This window comes from Panthera leo, chromosome B2 (genome assembly GCF_018350215.1).
Source record: "Panthera leo isolate Ple1 chromosome B2, P.leo_Ple1_pat1.1, whole genome shotgun sequence".
In the NCBI taxonomy this organism is placed as follows: Eukaryota; Metazoa; Chordata; class Mammalia; order Carnivora; family Felidae; genus Panthera; species Panthera leo.
Genome location: NC_056683.1, coordinates 129,656,777 through 129,683,433, shown reverse-complemented (window position 1 = coordinate 129,683,433; position 26,657 = coordinate 129,656,777). Strand labels below are relative to the sequence as shown.

The following is a 26,657-nucleotide window of genomic DNA, read 5'->3' as shown; positions in this document are numbered from 1 at the left end:
AAAATAAAAATAATGAGTTCAATTACAAGATCACTGAGATTCTGACAAAAAAAATGTTTGAGAATAAAAATGATTAAACATCAGAAGAGGCTACAAAACAGAGCTGCAGAATCATTCTCCCTGAACATTGTTTAAGAAAGCAAAATAAAATTTTAATATTTACTGTCCTCTTGCTTTGTAAGACTATGACCTTGTGAGATGTCTCCCAGAGCTAGAGTCTATAACGTTATTGGGTGTCACAACTGGTAACAATTAAATATCACAAATCCTTCTCTGTAGGCAAAATCTGCTTACTTTCACTGCTATGGGCTTTCAGTATTAAAAAAAAAAAATACAACTAGTACACAGTAGTGACAAAAGAAATACCTCCCAGGATATTGCCCTCAAAAGTAAAATTAATTAAATTTGACCCTAAGAAGAAGGAAGTGATTCCTGTCCCTTGGGTCTAGTGGAAGTGAGAATAGTTTAATCAAGGTTACCATGTGTCTAGAAAAACGAAGGTCTGAAAAAAAATGGGTGACCAACATAGAAAAACACAGAGCAGAACAAAATGTGGTAACCAATCCTTGACATCGGTATTAATCAGGTTGCCCAGAAATACAAAACCAACAAAGTGTGTGTGTGTGTGTGTGTGTGTGTGTGTGTGTGTGTAAAAAAGAGAGAGAGAGAGATGGAGGGACAGGGAGAAGGTGAGGGGATGGGGAAGCGGAAGGGGAAGAAAAAGAGATTTATTTTAAGTAACTAGCTCACATGGTTCAGAGACTTGGCAAGTCCAAAATTTGCAGGGTAGGCTGTTCAGGCTACAGGCCCAGGAAAGAGTTGCAATTCAAGTCTGAAAGTAGTCTGCTGAAAGAATTCTGTCTAGGAAGGTCAGTCTTTCTCTCTTAAGGCCTTCAACTTCCTGGATGAGGCCCACCCACATGATGGAAAGTAATCTGTTTTACTAAAAGTCTACTGACTTAAATGTTCATCTCATCTAAAAAAGTACCTTCAGAGAAATTTCTAGAATAATGTTTGACCAAATATCTGGTCACTACGGCCTGGCCAAATTGACATACACCATTAACCATCACAAATTGTGAGGGGAGAGAAAAATGAAATGTGGGGAACACAAGAAGTCACCGAAGATGTGCCATGAGTTACAGGGCAATGGAGTCACCAACCACCCTGGTCAGTCTGGAACTATGAGGGTATCTCAGGATGAGGGGACTTCAGAGTGAAAACTAGGGAAGTCCCAAGTAAAACTGAACAAGGTCAACTGACAGTGACCTTTGTCATCAGTCCTTGTCCCGTGTAAATCTTGCCAATAATCCTCCCAATTTATCTCTGACCTTCCAAGTTATGTTTATATAAATTCATGGGCATCACAATCTTTCAGAAAGACATCCTCCAGTATAAATTAATAAACTCATTATGGTTTATACAGCAGTTTTTTGTGAATTTTAACATCATCTGTGTCCATCTCTACGGGTACTAATGAAGTCTAGGAGTCAATCCTGCCATGAAAATGTTGTCAGAAATCATAAAGAGCCAAAAAGCCTGTTACAAGCCACACAAATAACTTTTAGCTAGAGGCCCTTTCTTCAACCTTCAACAGAAATAAATAGCAGTTAAATTTTGGGATGACTGGATCAGGATTTCTTAAACTGGTTTGCATAATAAAAAAGTGGCGCAGGGAAAAAAATGTTTGGCAAACACTGAGATGAGCAAAGTTCAGTCTGTTTCTTTACTGAAGGAGTTTTCACAGCCTTGAATTTATAATGTGCATCATAGGGCACCAAAGGAGGACATAATTTGCAGAATTTTCCAAACTAATTGGACCACAAAAAATACTTTCACAGTATACATTTTAGTATCTCCCAGAACAGGGTTTGACAGATAGCCAATATGGACGTACAAAATTATAAATGGGAAATATTTCAGCTCATCAAAATATTTCCAGAAACATAATTTCTGACTGTGTTTATTTTCATAAACAATTATGCAGAGTCCCAATTTGTTCTGTATCTTAGTATATGATTCAAATGTTTACTCACTAGTTTTCCCTTTAAAGAGAAAATAGACTAATTTTCTTTTTTCAAGTGGACATACTCCCAAACGAGCAAACAAGTTTACAACAAAGGCTGTACGAAAATTTCAAGGATACCACATGGTAGAGTGGAAGCCTCTCTTTCCTTCTTCTTAGAGGGATTCATCTGAGGCTTGAGGGAAACACACCCGTCTACAAGTAAGGAATCACAGGTTGGGAGTCAAGGGGTAACCTGTCAAATTAATCCAACTGACAAGCTTCACTAAATTTTTAACATTGATTTTGACACTTAAGCCTCAAATAAGAATTCCAGAATGAAACACCAAGAATGGTAAGAGAATAAGATTTGAGGAAAATGTATGCTTCAGTTTGGGGGGAATTTCTAACTCAGAGAGGATCTAAATCAAGTAGGACCAAAGTCACAGGGATCCAATCCAAGGTGTTGGATAATATATGTCTATAACAATTTGGAACAATGCTACTCTGACCCATTGGAAACACAAGCTTTAGACCCAGATCAATTTTGTGTGATCTGAAGAACATTTTTAATACAACACAAGGCATTCAAACAAACTCAAAACCACAAATTTATTGGAATGAGAAAATGCAAAACTAGTAAAAATATTGAAAATGTCAGTATATTGTGTGGCACTTAAACTGAGCATTAGCTAATTTTAATGACTGCTTTCTCCTACAATACTGCCAGCAATATTGCCAGCAACAGATGTTGTTACTAAAAATGCTAATTATTATATGCCCTAGACACCATCTAGCTCTCTCTTGCTCTGTCTCTTTATCTTTTTTGGTTTGTATTAGCAATTACATCTGTGCATGTATAAACGGCATATGATTTGAAGTGTTTTCTGTAGGATGATGTCATCACACTGAAATAGCAAAGAGATCAGTTATTTTACTTCCCAATGTTAAACACCGTTTTATAAATAATATTGAATGAAACTAAGTTCATCTATGGTCTCTGATCATTACCACATTGCAGGTTGAGAGGGTACAATCAGAATTTATTTCTATTAGGTTCAAACAAGCAAATACCCTCAATTAAAATGTTAAGACATGAAAAAAAAAAACCCCACAAAATATATTCCACGTTAGCTTTCCAAGAAAGAATCACTGCAGTGTGAACTTAAATACTACTAAAACAGGAATACAACTTGAAAATTATTCTTTTTAGCAACTCACAAAGGCAAACATTTACAAAGAAAAAAAAAGGAGATCCGAAATGAGAATAGAAAGCTATCTGAAACCTTCAAATGTCTTCTGCTGAATGTCTAAATATCCTAGATATCAGGAAATGCATCTTAACTTATATTTATGCTAGTGAGATCTGAAAATGAAGATTTCTTACTTCATACTTAGTATTAAGTTCAAGAGTTAGACATAAAAGATGGAAGGGAAACACTAGTGCCCATGCTGAAGCCAAAAAAAATTAGGGGATTAGGTGCAAGACACATTGGACTGTAGACTTTTAAAGTAGAGGTGACACGATAAATAGCATATTGATTCATTTCAAAGTAATTTTCTACAAGTAATTGACAGGTTATCTCTTGCCAAACTGATGACAAGGCAAAAGTTATTCAGTGGTAATAAAGGAAGAGTGGGAACAGATCTGAACAGATCAGAGTTTAACAATGAAACTGCAAGGGAAGTTCTATTATCAACGCCTTGCCCAGCAAACTAATATTCTATCCTAATTCATTTCATCAAATATTTGTGAATATGTATTATGTGCCAAGGTTGGATATCAAGCCTATGATTTTCCATGTATAGCAAACCTTTGACAGATGTGCTACAGAATTTTGAGGCATGGAAAATCTACTTTTGTTACAAACGCTGTATTTTGCTGATTTGATATAACTGCCAGAAACAAATGAGGACCTGAGTAAGTCCTATGAGTTGGTATAAATGCAACACAGTCAGGTCAAAGACCCGAAAGGTAATGTCAAGCCAGTGTCAAAGAGAAATCTTGTGTTCACTGGGAACTTGGAAAGACTTTTTCATGGCGGTAGAATTTTACTCAACAGAAACAGAGGTGTAGGGGAGGCAAGGATAGACTGTAAGGAGCGAGTCCTTCCATAAACATTGTAAGAGGCTAGGCTCATATAAAATGCTTGCAGACGAGTGATTTTATTTTTTGCAGAGGTAGACAATTCATATTCTGGAAATCATTTAATTAAAACCTATTTATTTAAATCTTATGGGAATATGAATACTGAGATACTACTTGCTATGTCACGAGTGGACTAGACCTTTTCAGAACAAATTGAAAATGTAAAAATGAATTCTCCAGAAAACATTAATTATTCAAATAATGCCGAGACCACCCTTGTAGCTTCTGTTTTCATTTTGGGAACGAATGAATCTGTGAATTGACATTTTTTTTTAAATCATTGTAATGTCTGAATTTTTCTCATAATATGTCAAAAACTTTTTACTGTAGGGACTCAGACTTGCAATTTTGCTCTCAAATACTTTGGGAACTATTTACTTCATGACTTCAGTGACAGAAGTGCTTCCCAAGTAATTTGAATTCCCTAACATCAAATAGATCTCGATCGGGTGTTCAAACATCAAACAGATGTATAGTAGTTCAAAGGAAATTAAAATTTGGCCATAGACAAAGGGCCAGTAAATATCAGAAAAAAATTCTTACAAGTAATTAGTGACGCAGTATAAAACTATCAAATTGACAAACATTTTAAATTTATAAAATTCAAGACTAACAAGAGTATGATAGGACCAATATTCTCATACACTATTAAAATACACTTTGGACAGGCCTTCTGGAAAGCCACCTGGCAGCTTATAACCTTTGATCCAGCAGAGTCACTTACACGAATTCATCCTAACAAAAATTAACAATTAATTACAGTCAAAGATGTATACACAAAGAATCTGTGGCAGCATAAGGTCAAAATTAGAAAAAAATTATTTGTCCAGTTCACAAAATACAATGGAATACCTAACACTGCCACAAAATATCATGATTTTTTTAATGAGGAGTAAAACGGCAATATCTTTAAAGGCAAAAAGTACTCTTACAAAACATGATTCCAAATTTGTATGACTATGCGCCATACAAATATATATTCAAAAAGAACGGAAGAGACACACAAAGTAGGAAAAGACAGTAATATTCCCTTCTGAGTAGCAAAATTAATGATTAAGTTTTATTTTCTTCTTTCTTTTCTTCTGTATTTTATAAAAGGAGTACTTCCTTTTTAATATATCCAGGAATAAAACTGTGAAGTGCTACTTGTAAAACCAATGAAATCTGTTTTAATTTGTCAAACGAAATTAAAAGTGATTTGCTACAGATGCCTGTAAGAGCTATCTGTCATCGCACTTCCTTGACAGTATTAATTCATAGATTTTTCTAAAAAACAATTTTTCATACCAATTTCAAGGTGAAACCCCAAAGCTCAGCAAAGATCAGTGAGCTACCCATTTCACTCAGTACAGTAAAAGGCATGTCCAAAAAGCAAATCTCTCACTTCCTCTGCAGGGCACCCCTCCACTGCCCCACACTGATTCAGAAGTACCTTAATTCTTTGTTTACCCTCCCAAAAGATTTTTTCAATGCAAATGGTATCATGGAGAAATATTTAAACACGTACCTTTCCTCACTTCCTTCCAGCCTAACCAACCAGCCCATTTTCTGACACGCACCTGTCCTAAACTGGTAAATATCCAGAAATGGGCAGGTGGGTCCCTAGTCTTCAAATTCTGGCTTTTATGAAAGGAAACATTCTACTGCTCTCTATGGTGTTTTAAGCCTTGAATGAGGTTTCTCGGAGACTGCAATAAATACTTGCTAATTTTGATTTAATTTAAATAGCAGGGAGGTTAATCAAGAGCAATTAATCAGGAGCACAAACTGCATTATAAACAAATAAATACGTTTTGAAATCTCTCAAACACTCTTTCAGTTACTTATGTCTCATTCCAATTAAATCCAAATATGCCATTCCAATCCATTCTTGGAAAACAGCATAAAATGTGCTTCATACAATTTTCAGTAAATAAGGAAAACTCCAGGTTTCAGATATTATGGTTTCCATCATTCTTTCACCAGATGAGAAATTTTAGTTCATTTGGCAAAGTGAAAGTGTTTTGTGTGTATGTATGTATGTATGTATGTATGTATATATACCTTATACCTCTCTCTCCCTCTCTCTCTCCCTCTCTCTCTCTCTCCATATATGTATGTGTGTGTATATATATATATATATATATATATATATATAGAGAGAGAGAGAGAGAGAGAGAGAGAGAGAGAGAGAGGGGTAAGAGACAGAAAGCTTAAAAGTAACAGCAGGAGTCCTGAAACAACCATACCATATATACCATATGTGATTAAGTCAAATAATAAAACAGCAGCTTTATGTTGCAACTCAGAAGAAATGAGAAAAGCAAAACAAAAAGATGTCAGTAATAGTGGCTTTTGTAACAACCTGTTATGAGTAGATTGTTCCTTTGGCAAAGTTTTTTTGTCTTTCCTAGAGGCAAGGATAGTCCCAGGCTTTAAGGAGTTTAAGAACTGTGTCTTGATAAATTTCTACTAACCTCGACAAATGTGAAAGATGAAGACATTACGTCAACACCCCAAAGGAAAGACATCATAGTCAAGGACCCCTAAGCCTGCATGGACAAAAGCTGTCAGCTCCAGGCAGGACTTGGAAAATCTTGTTCAGTAGGGGTACAAACCAAACTTCCTTATCAATATAAAAATTTAACATTAATTTGAAGGACTGAGTGCCTTCACAAAGGCAGTTTTATTTCTGATCTCTACAAGAATGAGTAAACTATACTAAATGAGGGTGTCAATACTACATAGTTCATGCTTTGGGAAGTCACACTCTTGTGGTAGGCATGTGCAGCTTTTATAAAGGAGAAACGAAAATTTTTAAATGACTTGTTCAAATTTAAATGAGCTAAAAGAATGAAAAGTTACCGACTCAGTAAATATTTATTATCAGCTAAGTCAAGACACTTTTAAATTATTCTGCACTTGCCAGAGTCTTAAGTTTTAAAAATGTGAACAATATACAAAGGAGGGCAACTGAAATTTCCTTCATAATTCTCAACAGTTAAGTTTGCCGAGCTTCCAGTAATCTCTCCAAACTATTATCATAGAGTTGGTGCTACTTTTGAAACACTTTATCATGGAAATATTCAAGGCTACAGATTAGTTGAAAGACAGTAAAATAATCAGCATTACACTGATAACCAAATTTAGCAACTGTAAGATGTTACCATACATGTTTTATCTAAACAGCTATGTTTTATTCATTTATTTTTAGGACCCATCTCCAAGTAAATCATCTACACCAACTATTTTATTCATTTGGTGTCAACAGTCCATCTCAGATACCTGTAAAATACATTTATATCATATTGTCCCATAAAATCTAAAAATGGAATATATCCTTGTCAAAGCAGTTCAATCATTGCCACGAACCATTAATATGTCCTAAAACAGATCAATTAACCACCACCCCCCCCCCCCGGAAGCCTGTCTTCTCATCTTTAGAAAATAAGGAAATTAAACTTGAAAATATCCAAAGTCGTCATTGGTTATTAAGTTCTAGGATTTAAGTACCCACAAGAACAAGGTACACTCACTGCCTTGTTTAATCTGCATATTAAATTCAGAGAAACCTTAAGACACGTAAAAGGTGCAAGACACCTGGACAGAGGCAGCCCTCTACCTCAGCTCTCTGTGGTATGGATGCGTTTCTAGAAACCACTACAGCTTTTAAAGTAAGGATGACATTTGGCACAAGATAATTACTAAATTATTTAATTGTCATAAAGTACTGATCCTCAACCACATGCGACTTCCTGAGATTCTGGTTTACATTATAATTTCTCAAATCCTTTAGTAGCTTCCTAGCAAGCTTTGCTGCTCAGCTTTTAGAAATAAGCATAATAGGTCATTAGACTTCCATTAGATGCAATTACTTCAAAAAGAGCAAATGTTTCCCTTTCTTTACCACCACGCCATGTAAGGATCTTCCATAATGACAGACTATGTAATGAAGCAACCTAGGATTTGCTTCAAGAATTAATGCAACAGCGCTCAGTCATTACAGTCATTAATTCAGGTTACTCAGTACCTATCAAAACCTCACTCTCAAAATAAAGATTATGCAAAAATCATCTGAGAATTACCAGAATATTTAATTATCATTGAAATTCAAGAAAGATCTTCCTGAAGCCTTCCCAGGTTTTATACGTGCCCACCAGCATCTGAGACAAATAATATATAGGTTATAAAAATTATGGGGGCGCCTGGGTGGCTTGGTCGGTTGAGTGCCCGACTTCGGCTCAGGTCATGATCTCACAGTCCATGAGTTTGAGCCCCGCGTCGGGCTCTGTGCTGACAGCTCAGAGCCTGGAGCCTGTTTCGGATTCTGTGTTTCCCTCTCTCTGTGACCCTCCCCCATTCATGCTCTGTCTCTCTCTGTCTCAAAAATAAATAAAAACGTTTAAAAAAAAAATTATGGCTGCCCTAATTTTGGATTGCCTAGAAATTTCAGAATATTTCTTTTGACGAGGTACTGCTTGCCTTGGGGGCCATTAGTCCTTTTCTGAAGACATGGTCCCTTTCACGTAGCCTCAGTGTGAATTTAAGTTGTTTGGAAATAGTATGATTTTGCTGGCAGAGAATGTACCTTAATATGGAAGCTGGCTTGGTGCCGTAGGAAAGAAGAAAAATGAAATGACCCTGCACTGCAGAAAGACAAGAGGTGGTTGGTATTCACCATTCTGCCGCCTGAGTTGAGATAAATAGAAGCTTTAAGTTAGTATGTTCTTTCACAAATTTCAAAAATTATTCCAGCAGTAAGCCAAGGTAAAAGTACATGTGGGTAAATACTGTCATTGTTTTTGTTGGTTGGCTGGTTTGTAGAAAAAGAAATCATAGAAAATTTAATATTTTAATTTTAGTAATACTCTAGCCCTTATAGCAAATTCATGAACATTAACTTACCAGTCCTATAATACCTTTCTGAATTAAACAGAATGCATATTATCTCCACAGTCTATAGGAAGAAACTGAGGACTTATATATCACTTGAACGTTACAAAAGATCAAACAGCAAGGTCATCAAACCTAGGTCTTGGGATTCTGAATTCAGCATTTTCCCATATCAATATATTTTTACAGTACCCTAAATAATTAATATGAAAACTAAAAAACATATTTTATAGTGCTATAAGGTTTACAAATCATTTAACGAAAGCTATCCTATTATTATTAATAATTAAAACTCAAAAAATATCAAATTCTATAAGATAAAGTAGTAAATGTATCATGGTAAATTAGGATTATTTTTCCAACCTTTTTAACTAACACCTAAGGTTTCAAACCTACTCCCAGTCTCATGTTAAAAAGAAGGAAAACAAAACAAAACAAAATAGATCAGCGGTTGCTTAAGGCTGGGAGAGCGGAATGGAGAAAAATGAGGAGAGACTGCTCATGGATTCTTTGGTGGAGGGGGTGCGTTCTAAAATTTAACTGTGGTAATGGTTGCACAATTTTGTGAATGTGGTAAAAAATGGTGAAGCATACACTTTAAAATTATTGTACTGTATATGAATCTCATCTCAATGAAACTCTTTAAAAAGAAAAACATGGAGTCTACTATATTACAACAACAATGTAAATCTAAGAAAAAATTAGGATTTGGGTGATTTATTCATCATTTGAAAATACGTGCCGTGTTCCTAAAACTCTTCTAAAATAAGATATGGTCCCAAATTCAAGAAACTGACAATTCAGAAGGAGAAACAGAAATAAACAGAAAATTATAATACTAGGCAAAGTTAAATATACATTCTATTAAAATAAGCACACATAAAATGTAATGGACATGAGAGTAATCTCCTGGAAACTTAAATATGTAGCCAAGAATCACTTGGCTGTGTGATCTTGGGCAGCATAAAGTAATATAGCAAAGCGTATTAAGAGTAAAGACCACATAAATGTTTAGGCTTTGTTTCCTCATACATAAGATGAGGAAACTGGTCAAATAGTTCCAATTTTTATAAACTCTCAAGTTCTACAAATCTGTAATTTAATAGTGGGTAGACTGATTTCCACTGTGAATTATTTTTTATTTTTGCTTGAAATATTGTGTCATTCTCTCATCAACCGAGTTACAATTAAAGGTATAACTGTTTTTGTCACTCTCATATCAAAATGCCTTGTTCCATTTAAAGGAGGCACTCAGAAGAACTACATTATTTCAAAGACATGAATATTACGCACTTTCTCATTTTAGAATTCCCCTTTGGAAATGCTCTCTGTGTCTGAATATCTCCGGTATTCACAAATATTTTTCCTTTCACACTGGACTAAATTATGGAAACAATCAAAAGTCAATCTGGCATATGTAGCTGGCAACCAAAAGAATCATTTTTTATGGAGATGAAAATGTCAGTGGGTGAATTTCATAGCCATTTCTGATAAAAAAAGTACCCTATGTTCTCTGACTACAGTGAGCACACTTTTGTGCCTTGTGTGTTTGCTCATCCACTTGCCTACTCCCAGAACGCTCTACTCTGTTCAATTCCATCTACTCCTCAAGATCCTTATGAGGACTACCTTTTCTGTAAACACTTCCCTGACATTTTCAAATCAGAATTCACTTTTTTCCTTCTGTGTTTTAAAAAACTGTTAGCTTTATTAATATGGTATTTGTCACATCCTGTTTTAGACATTACAGTGTTTGGGTTCACAGCCCTGAATCTGGAATTCAGACACCTCTAGAATAGACTAGTTGGTCCCACACTTAGGTAAATCAGTTAACCTCACTAGATTTTAGTTTATATTATACAACATGGCTACATTTTTCATCCAACAATTTCTTTTAATCGATATCGCCTGTTTTCTGAGAGGGTACAGGAAATTAGGCAGTTAAGCTGCTAATGGACATGAAAACAGGTAATATCTCTAAAGAGAAAAATTTGGCAAAATATAAACTAATGTCATTAAATGTTAATTTGGTCCAGTTATTCTATTCTAAAAGTACATCCTGGAAATAATCAGGATGTACTCAATGGTATGTAAGGATGTTCATCACAGAATTAGTTATCATGAGAACACTGGTAATAACCTACTTATCTAATCATTGTTGATCACTTAAATAAATTATCCTGCAGCCATTCAACAGAATTTACAGTATTAAAAAATCACAATATAAAAAATGTTTAATGACATGGAAAAACATTCATCATACGTAAAGCTGAAAAGAAAGGTTATTAAAAAAAACAACCCTAATCAGAAACAACACTCCCGTTGAGTCCATATCACAACCATCCTGGCTGAGGGATGCCGATCCTGTGGGAGCTCTTACTCGGTATGTGCACACAGACCTTGGTCTTTTCAAAATTCTGAATCTGGAGAACATATAGTGTCAGATAATGTTTTCGAGAAAAAAAAAGTTTTCTCTTCATTTATGTTTTTAAACTCTTGCAAAGTGTGCCCTGAGAAAAAGTAAAACAACTCATTCTGTATCATTTTTGAGCCAAATATTAAGAGCTTTCCATGAAAGGCTATAATTAATAGTATGCCTATACTAAGAACAGTAATTCAAATGTTTCCAGGGTGAACTTAGATTCAAATGTGATGGCACCATAAACCATAATTCTTAAAAGTGATGAGAACACATTGAAGAGGGTCCGCGTTTCTTTCCATTCTCTTCTAAGCAAATGTGTTGGTTTTTCCTCCTGTGTCGGTCATAGTAAAGATAACTCCTTTGCTCTGTTCAGTTTCTGGTAATGGAACAGAACTTCCTCCAAATGTGATGTTTCACATAAATGATGATTACATCAGTTGTGCTGTGGCTTACCTAGATCCTTAAGTGCTATCAGGAGCCTAATCAACAATCTAGAGGAGCCCCTCCCCTCCTAGACTGAGGAATACTCATCCTACAAGAGCTTCTGTCATAAGCTCAGTGGTCAAGGGAAGCTTTTACTTGCACTTATTCAAGCTGAGTCTCAAACAGAGGACACAGCAAATGAAAAAACTTCAAAGACTTTTTTTTCTTCCTCCATTGTTAAAAGCAGGGATGGCGGAAGTTGCATCTCAGACCCAGAGTGGCATGAATCTTTAGGAAAAGTTCCCTGAGCCATTGCAATGTGAACCCCCTGTTAAAATCTAAGGGTTCCTTTAGGGATAAAAATAATAAGAATGATGGCAATACCCCCACACCCACGAGACATTAGAGAATCTCTAGGTTGAAGGCCCTATGGTAGGCACATCACATGGGCCATCTCTTTTGATTAACATACAACATACTCATGATAACAGTGATAATAACCCACTCTGTAACAAGAGTAACCAACATATATGCCATTTATTATGTGCCAGGCTCTGTTTAACCATTTTATAAATATTAACTGTTTCAATTCTCACAACAACCCCTTGTCAGAGAGGGGAGAAAGGCTGAGAGTGTGAGAGAAACAAATTCCAACACCATTTTCTGAAAGGAAGCTGAGACACAGAGATGTTAAATGATTTGCCCAAGGTCACATCACTGGTAAGTGGTAAGGCCAGGATTATTCGAATACACACAGTCTAACTCTAGACTGGCATGAATACTATTAACCATTTAAATTCTTCTAAACAAGTTACTTGTACTTCCTTACTTTACATGGAAAATGTAATATTGCATTTTATGCTTATGCTACTTAACATATACCTTGGCACAGGGCAGCCATCCAGTACTGATCTTTGAGTTGAATTGAAAAAAAAAAAAAAAACAAACACAACATAAATTTCTTATTAGAAAAGACACAGTCTGGAAAATTAGTTGACTGTATTCAATTTATTCTTTTAAGGAGTCGTTATGTGTTTTTAAATATAATGATAAAAACTACATTTGAGTATAGAGAATTAGTTTCAGCGAATACATAATTCAATACTTGTGTATTGAGACTCATACCAAACTAAATTATGAATCAAAAACCAGAACCAACTATTAATTTGCATTAAAATAAACCAATCCATCTTTTTTATAAAACTGTAAAATAAGCCCATTAAAAGAGTATTATCCAATGTATAAGTTTAAACTAAAACAAAATCTTTGTTCTTTTAAAGTTATATAGCCAGAACTCAAGTATCAAAGTAGTTTTGAAAAGAGCATATTTCATTAGGTTTAAACTTCTAGGAGAAAACAAGTATATCTCCACCTCACAAGACTAGCAGCAATAAAATATCCATTATAGGTGATCTGTCTCATCATCTGTAGAATGAAATAGTTGACTCAGTTTCCAACATCTCTTCACATCTTAAAGGATACTGTAAGCTACATTTCTTTAGAAAACGAAATGCATAGGAAGATAATGTAAAATAAAACAGTATCTACTATTTCGTTAATGTGATTTCTCTTTCTATACCTTCTATAGTGCATTGCTCATTTTAGTCCAGTATAATCCCTAAGACTATCTGCAATTAAGCGTAAAGAGACACTAGATTCAAACAACCTACGTTCAGTTCAGGTTGTGCCACACAGTAGCTGAGCAATTATTGACAGGTTCCTTGACCTGTCAATTTACAAATCCCATTTCACCATTAGTTAAATGTGAAAAAAAATGATTATTTCCTTCCTACCTATCTCTTAAGGATAAATAATAATATAATTATTGATTAATACCATACATATTAATGAAGAAATAGGAGAAAACACACTGTAAACTCAAACACTTTAAAAATGAAAAGAAATTATATCAGTAGTAACAAGACTTTTTTCAGTCATGAAAGCTTGCAGTTATTTTATTGCTATATTTGACCATTTTCCTTTCAATTTTCTTAAAGCAAAAGCAATAGTCTATTGTGAAAACAGTACAACACCTTCTTCCATTTGATGCTTTTCCAAAATTCTTGCTTAAGCTTTATCAAGCCATACTTTCATATCAGCCTAGTATTTATTGAGCATTAAAAGGCTCTGTCTGCTTTTGTAAGTGAGCTTTGTTATAAATTAATCTTCTACAATTCCATAGAACTGAACTAGAAGAAGAAAAATGAAAAGAAACCCTCTGATGCACTTCATATGCTTTCCAATTTCAATTATTTGGGACTCATTTACCTTTCCCAGGAATGAATAAACTTTGTGAAACTGAGAAAGCTATGATGGCATGAAATTTTCTATATTCTTCTATCTCTATGGTAAGAGTTCTACTAATTGCTTATTTTAGAGAGCTAAAAATAAACTACCAAATATACCAAGAGAAGCTGGCAGTGATCAGAGTCACTAGTAAGAGGGAGTAGATAATGTCTGTAACTTTAAAATCCAGCAGTACATTCAGCTTATAAATTTCCCCTTGAAATTTAATACACTTTACCCCTAGGTAAAGGTACATCATCAACATTTTAGTCACAATTATCAAATGCTACTCTAAAAATAAAGGAGAAGTTTATCCATATCCATAATGCTAGTCCAACTCTGTCAGAATGACTTTATCCTTGATTTATAGATCACAGATCTAGACTTACACAAATAATGATACCTTGATACCTTGGTTATTAAGGAACTATTTGAAATCCAATTTTATAGAGTGGTTCTAATTATATTTTAGTTAATTGACAAAGCATTACATCATACCTAATTATACCATTCCTACCTAAAAGTACTCATTTATACATGAGTTTCTGATTAACAAAATGTTAGATAATGGTATTTTTAAATGATTTTGATATACACCTTGACTTGGGGAGCTATGGCAACACAGAGATCAGAGAATCATCCAAAAATCATGCTGCTGCTTTTGGAAGCCAGAGGAAAATATCTGATGACACACAGAGATGTAAGTATTGTCTGCATAGAGCCACCTCACTTTCATCTATAATCTCAGCCTCCTGAAAGAGTGCATAAATACACAGAGAGTAAGGGAAGTAATCTGCCCAGGGTCCATACAGCTATGAGGCAACATGCCTAATGCATCAGCAGTGACAGGTTAGATGTAGGCAAATCCTTCCATGTATGGCATTTCCCCCCACTAAGCTTCAGCCTTCATAAATTTTCTGAAGCAACCAAACCAAGAATTTCTCATTAAACCAAGAAGAGCCAATGCTCATCTGATCAACTAGAGTTTTACCTTCAGGCTAGAAACCATTACTGTGACCTCTTCTATGATCCAAATGATCATGTGTATGATTTGATTATGGAGGCTGAAAGCTGACCTTACAATACCTACATCTCAACATTCAGATCAGGACAGACTAAGAGCACCATCACCCTAAAACACATGAATATTTGAGTGCTCAAGAATAGTAGTTTCCCACCTGGAAAAAGAATAATAAAGGTGGGGAAATGTTTGGGAATAAAAAAACATAAAATTTAACTATGTGGGGTGCAAATGATTTGAAAAGACACCATTCCATTCCACATCTTCTTAAAAACACATACTCAATCTTAACTATCTCTAAATAAAGGGAAGCCACATATGTAGATGAAAATGGTATGTAGATGTACTTGGTCAGTGAATCTGAAACTGTTCATAGACTATGCGCCTTTGTGGTCATACATCCTTGCCTGGTGACAGTGTAACCCTCCACATAGTTTCATGTTGTCTACATGCAAACACACATACACAGAGCAAACCTCTGTAGACCTCACTGGTCAATCTACATTTGCTGGGCAAGATCTTCTGGACTCTAGTTTTCAGAGTACTCATCGACAGCTGCTCTGAAACCATAGAAGACATGGTTTCTTAGGGAGGACTTGAAGATCAGCACCATCATGAAAGCCTGAGTGCCCCAAAAGGCAAGGCTACGAATAGCCAGTTTCACAAAATCAACAGTCACCAAAATGGTGTGTGTCTGAGAGAGAAAAGGACAACCAACTGGGGTGCAAGAAGAGAACAGTGGAAAGTAAGAACAAAATTATGCTCTACTAATATTTAATATGTGATTTTCCCATGGCATATGTGTATAACTTTTTAAATGAATACATATTTATGTATGTGTGTGTGTGTGTGTGTGTGTGTGTATGTTTAAAATGTTTTTACTGATAGGACTACATGATCAAAAAGGTTTGCAGATGATTAAAGCCATATAAGCCAAACTGATTTATATACATATGCAGGCAAATAGAACTTATAATACTTAAATCAAAAATTTTTTAATGCTTAAGTCATGAGGAATTCAGTTTATAACACTAATTTTTTTCCTCATTTTTCTATAATGGTTCATATCTCAATCTGCTTTACAAAAAAAAAAAAAAAAAAAAGCTGATTTCACCATGCCTGCAATTAATAAATATTTTACGAAAGTTGGCAGTAAGAAAGAAAACAGGACTTACAAAATTCCTTTCCAACTCAACATAAATTCAGCTTTAATACAAAGATTTAATAATAAAATTTCCTCAAATAATCAGATAACAAGGAAAACAAATTAAAGTCGATTTTATTTTTTAATCACCTGCATTCAGTTCTATTTTTGCTGTGCTCTATTAATATTTTAAAGGAACTAAGCAATCAAAACCAAATCTGGAAGAATTAGCATCCAACATGAGGTGATTTTAGGTCATCAGGGCAATTTCATTGCTGCTAATTATATCTCCAAATAAACAACACTTCTGTTTCAGTTTCCTGACCAAATTTTATGGGATGTATCATAAGGAAGAAATATTTTCAAAGGCAAAAATACAAGTGAATGTGTAAATAGGTGGAGAGGAGGAAAAGCACATTTTAACTCCAACAGCCATGAATTCCAGGTGCCTCCTTCTATTTCCCCCCCTTCAAAACATACAGGAAAACACATAAAATGAGAATATTCAACACAAATTTCCAAATGTGTAACACATGAACTATTTTCTAACACTCAGAAGAAGTTTGAAAATAAGCAAAGACATGGTATCACAGAGAATATGTAAAAAGAGAGATCCTAAAAATGACTAAAAAAGAGGATAAGAATATTAACAGACACTGGATTTCAAACTGCCAATATGAATTTAAAAGAGTCACATCTCCTTTACATTATGCAACATTTTTTTTCTCATTCACTTTGGTCTGTAAATGTATTTACAAGAGACCTCTATATTTTTATGAAGAAACATTGAAAACTTACAGCATTTCCTTTCTAAGAAACTAAATTTAGACAATGTAGGAGGTATAGGGAGAGACAGTCATTATAACATGGACAATTTAAGGGGGAAAGAATTTAAAGTGTCTTAAAGCAAATAAATACCAAACTTGTTTAAACACTGAAGTAATACAGACTATTGATAATTATAATACAATTATGTGTTTTCATTTTCTATAAATAGATACCTACCTATGTCAATATGTGAGATAGCAACTGTTAAATATTTAGTTCTGCAACTAAGACTTTTATTTATACCATGTAAGTTAATACAGCTCAGTAACTAAGATCAATTTTCAAAACATAACCAAGCAAATAAATAATATCTGTTACTATCTGGTTTTTGCATAGCAATTTGGCCATTTCCTATTCTGGACTTCAGTTCCTTAGCCAAAATCTCATATATCACTGCCTTCTATTGACACCTGCTGGAGACTACTGGAATTGCATATTTCTCATTTCATTATCTGGGCAGTTGTTAATTCTGCATCTGAGGAAAGAAATGTGGAAGATAACATTCCAAATGCAAATAACACAAGTTTTAATTTTCTAAAAGCAAAAGTAGCATTCATTCTCAACATTTAAATTTTAATGTTTCCTTTAGGAAATTATGAGTCTCAAGAAATCTATCCAAAGCATACTTCTCATGGGAATAACTTACCCAATGACTTCAGTAGTTGAATTTGTGCATATTTGGGGTATAATTATGAAACTAAGTAACTTTCTCTAGTATCTGAACTTCTACTGTTTCCTGCCTCATACTAAATACTTGGATCACATGACTCGAGAAAAGTATTTGATTTTGTGAAAGTGTGCATACAAATGGATCAGAAAAATAACCTAGCTAATACAAAAAGAATGCTTTATATATTCACACTTGTAGTTAAAGAGGTAAAGTAACGTGCATTAGTGAATGAGTTTTTATTGTTATCAAAACTGCCTGTCCCTGAAATACATAACGTGTTTATACCAGAATAAACTTATTATCTAAAGTCAACCAAAACACAACACATTGAAATAATTAATTTAAGGGTTTTAGTAACTAAATTAATTATTAAGTTACATTACATTTTAATTAACTTAATGCAAATGAACACATTTGGAAGTATTTCTGTAAAGAATGCCACACTACTCATCCGTCCCCTAAAACTTAAAAAAAAAAAAAAGTTTCTGGAAAGAAATACGTTTAATTGACCAAACTGCAAAAGGTAAAAATATATGACAAAGTTAATACAATACTACTCCTCCTGCCCCCAATGCACTACTACATAATATGCGGTTTAGGTGCCTAGACATGTCCTATTTTGTAACATCAGAAAATTAATATTGCCCTAGAGACAGTTGTTCCAGTTCCAAATGAGTTTGGGCAGCTAACAGGGCAACAAGATATTCTTGAGAATGGTACTGAGAGCATGATGTGAAGGAAGAATGTGATGCTGCGGTGCTATAATAAATTGCTTTACATTCCTGGTAGAATTCCTTCCTTTTGATCAAACTGCGCGAGTTTTTGACAAAAGTAATGAGGCACTATGAACCTGGTATAAATCAAACAAAACGATGATGAAAAATAGAAGAGCTAACTTTTTTTTTAATACAGGAGCTCATTCAATGGTTTATGATTAGGATGACGTAGTATTTGAAATTTGCAACTGTCAAACAAGTTGCCTCCTGAAAGTGTACTTAATCCACCTGTTCAAATAAAATTAAGTTCTTCAAGTTTAACTACAGCATATGAAGATTCAAGAGTATAGGGGATATTTTACGATGAGATTCAGTCTAGGAGTTTCTAAAATGTGCTTTATTTTTTTTTAATTGAAAAAAACAATTAGCTCTAAAGGGATAGATAGTTTTTAAGTAATCTACTGAAAGATTATTTTAAACTGTTCTTTTACATTTACTAAAATTTACACAAAATTAATATAACATGCAATATTAAGACCCTACAAAGTATCACGGAGGTAACAGGTCTTAATGAATGTAGTTTTGCCATATTTTCTCCAAACAGTTTATCAGCCCTTCTCAGAAGATAGGTTTTCGTCAAATGCAAAATAAAATATGCACTGAAACAATACTTGTTTTAGATTCCTAAACAAAATTTAATGAAGCAACTCACTTTAACAGCTCTTACAATCCGTCACTAAGAAAAGGAATCTTTCCTTGCTAAGAACGCTGAAAGGTTAGTTTTTAGAGCCTGAGAAACAGTAGAATTGTCAGACACCCGAGATCCTCATTTTCAATCACTCAGTTACCTTACAGAGCTTCTGATACCGAGGAGAAGAAACTGCCATCCTTTGTAAACGATGTAACAAAACCACAACTTTCTGCAGAGATGTTCTCACCACAGCCATCATTTTAAGTTTACCACACTTCTGGAGACACCTCAGAATTTGCATTATAAATGAAGAGCAATGATCATTTCCTCCCGGTCACTGGACAATGATTTGCCAGTTCTCTGAGCATGCTCGTTTCCAGGAATGCATTTGAAAGATACAGGGGTTTAGATGCTAGGCAAAAGGAGGCTGGTATTCCTTCAACTTCTTCTCAATTTAAAAAACACATACAAACGCCACAAAGAAAGCCCCCCAGCAGATGCTCACAGCCGGTACTTGCTCAGCTCGGCATGGCCAGACAATGAGCAAGTTGTTGAGCCAAACGCTGCCTGCTGCTGGAGAGGAGTGCGCTCTGGCTGTGTAGCCAAAAAGGATATTAAGTGAAACATTAAAGCTGCAGATACATAGCAGACATCTCCTGGGAACGGAGATTCAACACATCACCACGGTGCATGCCTTGAAGCTAGTTTATATTAAGAGATGGAGTGGCATTCATTCACTCACTCTGAGAGATGCGTTCACTCCCCGACTGAATGCAGCTCGGGCCGTGCTCTGTGGGATGACTGAATAGACATTGTTATAAATCTTGAGAAGAGCAGAAACGTACCTGACTCTAATGATAGCAGCCCATACATTAAGTGCTATAAATCACCTCCAGACAGGTCTCAGAACAAGATCATCTAAAACAAAACGAAACAAAAAATGCCTGTGGGGAGGGGGGGTATGTGGCTTTACCTACAGCACCCTAAAAGCAGTGTCGTCCGTGGGCTCTCTGATGCTTGCCTAGGAGAAAAGCCACTAGAAACTGAATTTCTAATGTTAGGTTAGGACTTCTCTAATTAAACAGTAAAGTTAATAAAATTTTTAAAAAGTCTGTAACTGACTGCTAACATTCTAAATTACCACGTTTCCCCTTAGACAGCATCTTCGTGATCTCATTTTATTTGCCATAAAGCTGTTTTAATTTTATGAGTAAGAAATATAAAACATGATTATATGATATAAAGACGCAGGACAGAATTTGGGGGTTTTATATGTATGTGTATATGGGAGATGTGTTTTCCACTGCAGCTTGGATACCATTACAAATATCAATTGGGGTAAAGTAGCCTTAGGAAATGAGCAAAATCACCCAGAATGATTAAATGACTGGGTCAAGGGGCACAGCCAGAAATAGAAGACAGACGTTTCTCATTATCAGTGTCCTGCTCAAACTAATAACCCAGGTAAGGCTGCTATTTCTCTAATGTTGTCATGGTTCTTTAAAAGAAATACAGTGTTGAAAGTATTTGTTTCTCTTCTTTTACTTTGTCTGCTTTCTCAGCCCTTCATGTTATAGCATGATTGAAAGTCCTATATTGGGTCTTACAGAGTTGTTGTGTTTATCAAGCAGTGTTTTTGTGTATTTTTCTGCTTCTGCTTGTGTATTTTTTTCCCTGCAGGTCTATACTGAGAACCTCTACTGCCTCCCTCTGGATAGGCTAACAACATCAAAATATCTCTACAAAGCCAAAATCGGAAGAGGCAGTCAATTAATGACGTAATTAAAAATATTAAGTTATCATACAAATATACAGAACCAGAAAGTAGATTTGTGATTATTTAGGGGTAGGGGGTTAGAGGGTTGGTAATGGGGGATTGATAGCTAAGAGGCATGTGATTTCTTTTTGGGATGAGGAAAATGTTCTGTCTGATTGTAGTGATTGTTACATACCTTTCGCACTTAAAAACAACTGACCTGTACACTTTAAATGGATGGATTGTGTGAAACGTGGAATTATAAGTCATAAAGCTGCTATCAAAAAAATATATGAAGTTGTAATTCCTGTCCCTGAACCAGCAGATAAAGTTTGCACAACAGAGGTATACCACCCCCGCCCCCCCAAACACAATGCTGGGTATGGAGCTGGGTACCAGGGAAGATCGGCAACAATCTAAATCATCAAAGTCTGCACCTGTGGAGAGGATGAAAATTAGGCTGAAAGAGAACACAGGAGATGAAAATATAATAATCCAAAAACACATCTTGTGCGAGAGCAAAAACAGCTACCTACTTATTGTAAGAACAACCCAGAAAGGCAGCAGGGCAGCAGGATTTTCTCCAGGAAAGAATCAGATTAGCTCTATTAATTGGTTACTGCCAAAATGTAAAGCTTATATTTTGAAATATGATTAAAATGATAATAATATCCTAGAATGTAGACAGGAAAATTCAGAATAAATGCATTTGAACGAACAGATAAACTGATAGGGAAGCCAATAGTAGGCTTTCATTCCAAAGCGGGGGTGGGGGGAGGAAGTTTCTGCACTTTAGCCAAATTCCTTCACCTAAATATAGAAACACAGTGACTGCTGCATACTGGGGCATCTCCTCCTGGATGTTACTCACAAACCTTATTTCAACATAGTCCAAATGAAACGTATCATTCCTTCACACTCCACACCAACTTGCACCCTTGCCCTGACTTGTTCTTTCCTTCTACTCCTCATCTCAGGCTCTAATCCCACCTGGCAATCTTCTCCCTCTCTGCCATACTATCAAGACATTAGGTCTATTCCCCCTGTGATTGCCTCATTTCTGGTCATAATCACCTCTCTCACCAGATGGCTGCAAGACTATCTTACCAGACCTCATGCACTGCTATTAATCTTGCCCAGTTCAAACCCATTCCTCGCAATGCCATCAGCTAGAGTCCTATAAAACACAAATCCCCTTGCATCACCCTCTTGCTCAACAACACTCTTCGATGACTTCTCCCTGTTGCCACTGGGTTACGATATAAAAAACTCGGCAAGTCGAACAAGACCCTCTGTGACCTGAACCGCTCAGAAACTCGGAGCTTCTCTCTCCAAAGGACTGGGTTTTCTCTTGCCAGCTCTGCTGAGGAGTAAAGCCTTACTGCCTTGCAGTCAGGCAATGAAACATAAATACATAAATCCAAATGGTCATCCATCCTTAACAGAAATGGCATGTATCATAGGATACTCCCAGAAATGAATCTTCATCTTCCATTGTGCTTCTAAACTATCGTTTATCAAAATTCACCCAAAATTACCTTAAGATGAATACGGAATAAGCTTCTTCATCTTCATGAAATACTCCTGTATCTCTGTATCCAGCTGTCATGAGACATGGAGCAGGTACAAACAGCGAGTGTGACATGTAAGCAGTTCTACATACACCCCTTGTGCACAGGACACACATACGCCAAGGCCCTAATTCCACCTTTTTTAGCACACCCCTAAACCGCCCACCCACCCCCACCACCACCATGCCACCAGAAAATGCATTTTATAATTTCAGGCAGTTTTGTTTGTACATTTATTTTCTTCAACAAACATCTTTTCCTTCCCAAAAAAGTTTGCATTTTCATTCTCTATTCACTCCCACAAAAGGACGAGTCACCAGCACAAAAAGTCACAGGATAATTTAAGTTCTCTCATCTCAGGAATACTAAGCAAAAGGTACTAAGTCTCTACATGCATCTACTTATAAGGTGCCAAAAATAAAGCCATAGCATTTTTTTAATAAAATAGAGAGGATGTTTTAAAATGAAGATCATTTTGGGGCACCTGGGCGGCTCAGTCGGTTGAGCATCTGACTTCAGCTCAGGTCATGATCTCAGGATTTGTGAGTTCGAGCCCTGCATCAGGCTCTGAGCTGATAGCTCAGAGCCTGGAGCCTGCTTCAGATTCTCTCTCTCTCTCTCTGCCCCTCCTCTATTTGTGCTCTTGCTCTCTCTCTCAAAAATAAATAAATACACAGAAGACAATATTTTTAAAAAATAAAATAAAATAAAATGCTCCTTTTTAAAAGGAGCAAGGCAGTGAAAAATCATGCAAATTACTATCATGGGAAATACCCTAAACAAAAACAAATACATGTGTTTATCCTTAGACAAACAAAGACACTATAACAGGCTCTTAATAAATGCCCCTCTTTAATACTTCTTAGGAGTCACAACATTAAATTTCAACAACATTAAATTATTTTCGAGAGACATTTACTATACATGCCATAATTTCAGTCAGCAAGCTTTCTTTCTTGATGCTGGTTGCCAGAAGACAAGCAATCTTAGGCTTAGTTATTTTTATTTGGAAAGATTTTAAGCATCTTCATTTACATTTATTTCCTCAGTTTTGAGTATTCGTTAAGTATTGAGAAGAATTTTGGCTATGGTAAAAATATATCCCAAGATAAAATGTGCCAGAAGACATTATCAACCTTTAAAATACGTCTGTTTTGCTGATCTTCATCATCAAGGTTCATGTCAAGCCTCCTTCACTCATTGTCTATACACTGTTGCAGCCTCAAATGCACAGCCTGGTGTCTTTTGAATTTAACACCATTACGTAAAGTAAGCATCCGTGAGCATTTATAAGTCTGGCTTCCAGTTGTTTAAATCATAAAAAATAATATATTCTAGCATCTGCTTACAGTTAGAGCCCTCTCTAACCCCCTGAAAAAGAGATGATAGCTAAATATTTTATCAAATAACATGTATAGTGTTTTCCTCAGATTCTAGACGGGGAAGACAAAAGGACATATTTAACCTCGATAGTTGCTCAGTCACCCTCATTACCAAGTCACAAGTGTATTATGCAATGAATAAAAAGTAAGAAGTAATGTAATTAAACATGGATTTTCATTAAATTAATCTTGAGGACTCCACCATTAAAATACCCTAATAGTCTTTACACATGGGAACAAGTTACAAAGAAGTCTATTCCTGAAAGGTCCTTTTAAAAAAATAATTTATAACTTTTTAGTGAAAATAATTTCAAATGTAGAGAAAATTTGTAAGAATAAGAACAATTATGGGGGGCCTGGGTGGCTCAGTCGGTTAAGCGTCCAACTTCGGCTCACGTCATGATCTCGCGGTCCGTGGGTTTGAGCCCTGCGTCAGGCTCTGTGCTGACAGCTCAGAGCCTGGAGCCTGTTTCAGATTCTGTGTCTCCCTCTTTCTCTGACCCTCCCCTGTTCATGCTTTCTCTCTCTCTCTGTCTCAAAAATAAATAAATGTTAAAAAAAAAAAAAAAAAAAAAGAATAAGAACAATTCCCAGAAAGCTACTGTACCCGTTAACCAGATTCGTATATCTGTGAACATTCTGATATTTCAAGGGAAAAGAATTCTAAGAAAAGACTCAAAAAGATCATCACACTGAATTTCATAATGGTGAAGTTAGGGTCCACAGGAAGTGGTCAGTATTTACCTAGAATGTACACGTATGACACTAGGTAGGCAACAATATGGAGTCACATAATGTCTGCCCTTGAGGAGCCAAGTGATCAGCCGGGACAGGACGGACATGCCTCAGATGGCACCGAGTCATGAGTTCACAAGCATATCAGAAATAATAACTGTGAGAATGACGTGAGACTGACAAGACATAAAGAAATATGCAGATGTGAAACTGGTAGACAAGCAGACTTCTCCATTAAAATAGGTTTTCACACCAAGTCCTAAATGAGAAGGCCTGTGATTGGCCAGATTAGGTCATTCTATACAAAGATGGTAAATTCAAGGGCACTGAAGCAGTTGTACTTGGGGGCAGAGAAAAGATACAGATGTGCTACGTGACATTTCTCATAAACTTTTGTAAAGGAAAGATTTTGTGTTAGCATGTTTCGTAGAGGAGAGATAGTTGAACCTCAGACTCCATATACAATCATAGTATCGAGCTAATGACATAAAAGTAATAATGTTCTTAAGCCTAATGTTCGTAGTTGTAAATTAAGCCACAGAGCCTTTGCAGCTTTTATATTAAGTACTTTATAATAAATGGAGAAAGAAACACCTTCATATTAAAAGGAGGTACCCAGTTTCAGATTCTGTGTCTCCCTCTCTCTCTGACCCTCCCCCGTTCATGCTCTGTCTCTCTCTGTCTCAAAAATAAATAAATGTTAAAAAAAAAAAAAAAAGGAGGTGCCCTTATAATTTAGGATTCAATAAGGCTAAGTGTAATAGGGCTTAAAATGACAAAAACAGAACAGCTCTGAGTCTGTTAGTGTAAATAAACAATTATTACTTCCATAAAACGGGGTTTTCCTCTATTATTAAGTAAAAGTATTTTATAGATCTTATTTCCAGAAACCAATTATTCACAGGGGAGCATGGATCTCCTAACAGAATTAGGTAACAACCTCACCTTTTAATGGTAATAAATTTGCATGCAGCTGCATCAAAAGAGCGCAGTAAAAATAAAAACACTGGGTGCAGTGTCCCGTGCACTTGCCTGCATCTGCTGTGCGAGCTCCCTGGCCAAGCCGCTGTCCTGAAGAGCATTCTCCCGCTGAGAGGCATCTGCAAGCACGTTCACTGTGGTCTCTGCTTCTTGTATCCACTTCAGGAAGTTCTCCAGATCCCTACGAGAGGCCTGCACTGTCCTCAGTTCAGCTTCCAAGGCGCTCTGTCTGTCGCCAACGCTGCAAGTAACAACACGACACGCACGTTTCCATGACTTCCGGTGTGACAGTCCGGACCGTGCAACCCCGAAAAACACATTAACAGCCTCCGAGGAACCTTTATTATTTAAGTGCCTAATGTAACTGGGACATTTATTGACCTGTGTATCTTGAATAATTCTGAATGAGAGGAGTGATGTGAATAGTGAGAACAGGGAGAGAGACATATAAATATGAACAAAATAACACCCATATCATAAAATAATCATGACTCCATTTTACAACTCCTAATTGTATATTAAGTTATTCCCTGATATTTTATTTCAATACCTTAGCATAATGCCTAACACTCAAAGGAAGTATCAATAAATATTCATGCAACAAGTGACTAAATGAATTCTAGGAAGCAGTAAAATCTGAAGAAATACGACAAAATGAAAATAATTTTAAGGGCTTACTTTACATATTTTAAAACAACTCAAATCAATACAAATTGGTTCTTTAAACTGATTTAATAATATTACATTTGGGAAACATTGGAAAATCAAGTTTCTATAAACTCTTCATTAAACCAAAGTCAAAACTAACACATAGAACTATCATGGAGTTGCATGATTTAAGACAGATACATTCCTGGGCAACTATGTGGCTCAGTTGGTTAAGCATCCGACTCTTGATTTCATCTCAGGTCATGATCTCACGGTTCATGAGACTTAGCCTTGCATCAGGCTCTGTGCTGACAGCGTGGAGCCTGCTTGGGATTCTCTCTTTCTCCCTCTTTCTCT

General features: G+C 35.7%; 1 protein-coding gene across 6 annotated transcripts in view; it reads right to left on the bottom strand.

Annotated features, from left to right (window-relative positions):
• The window catches only part of UTRN (utrophin), a 582,930-nt gene that overhangs the window by 210,344 nt on the left and 345,929 nt on the right, over positions 1–26,657 (bottom strand). For 5 of the 6 annotated variants that reach the window (XM_042940000.1, XM_042940001.1, XM_042939999.1 and 2 more), the window contains one exon: positions 25,704–25,893. In XM_042940000.1, the coding sequence (XP_042795934.1) occupies positions 25,704–25,893 (190 nt within the window). Of the gene's footprint in view, positions 1–19,384; positions 22,693–25,703; positions 25,894–26,657 lie in introns of those variants that run through there. The other variant, XM_042940004.1, reaches the window with a different exon arrangement.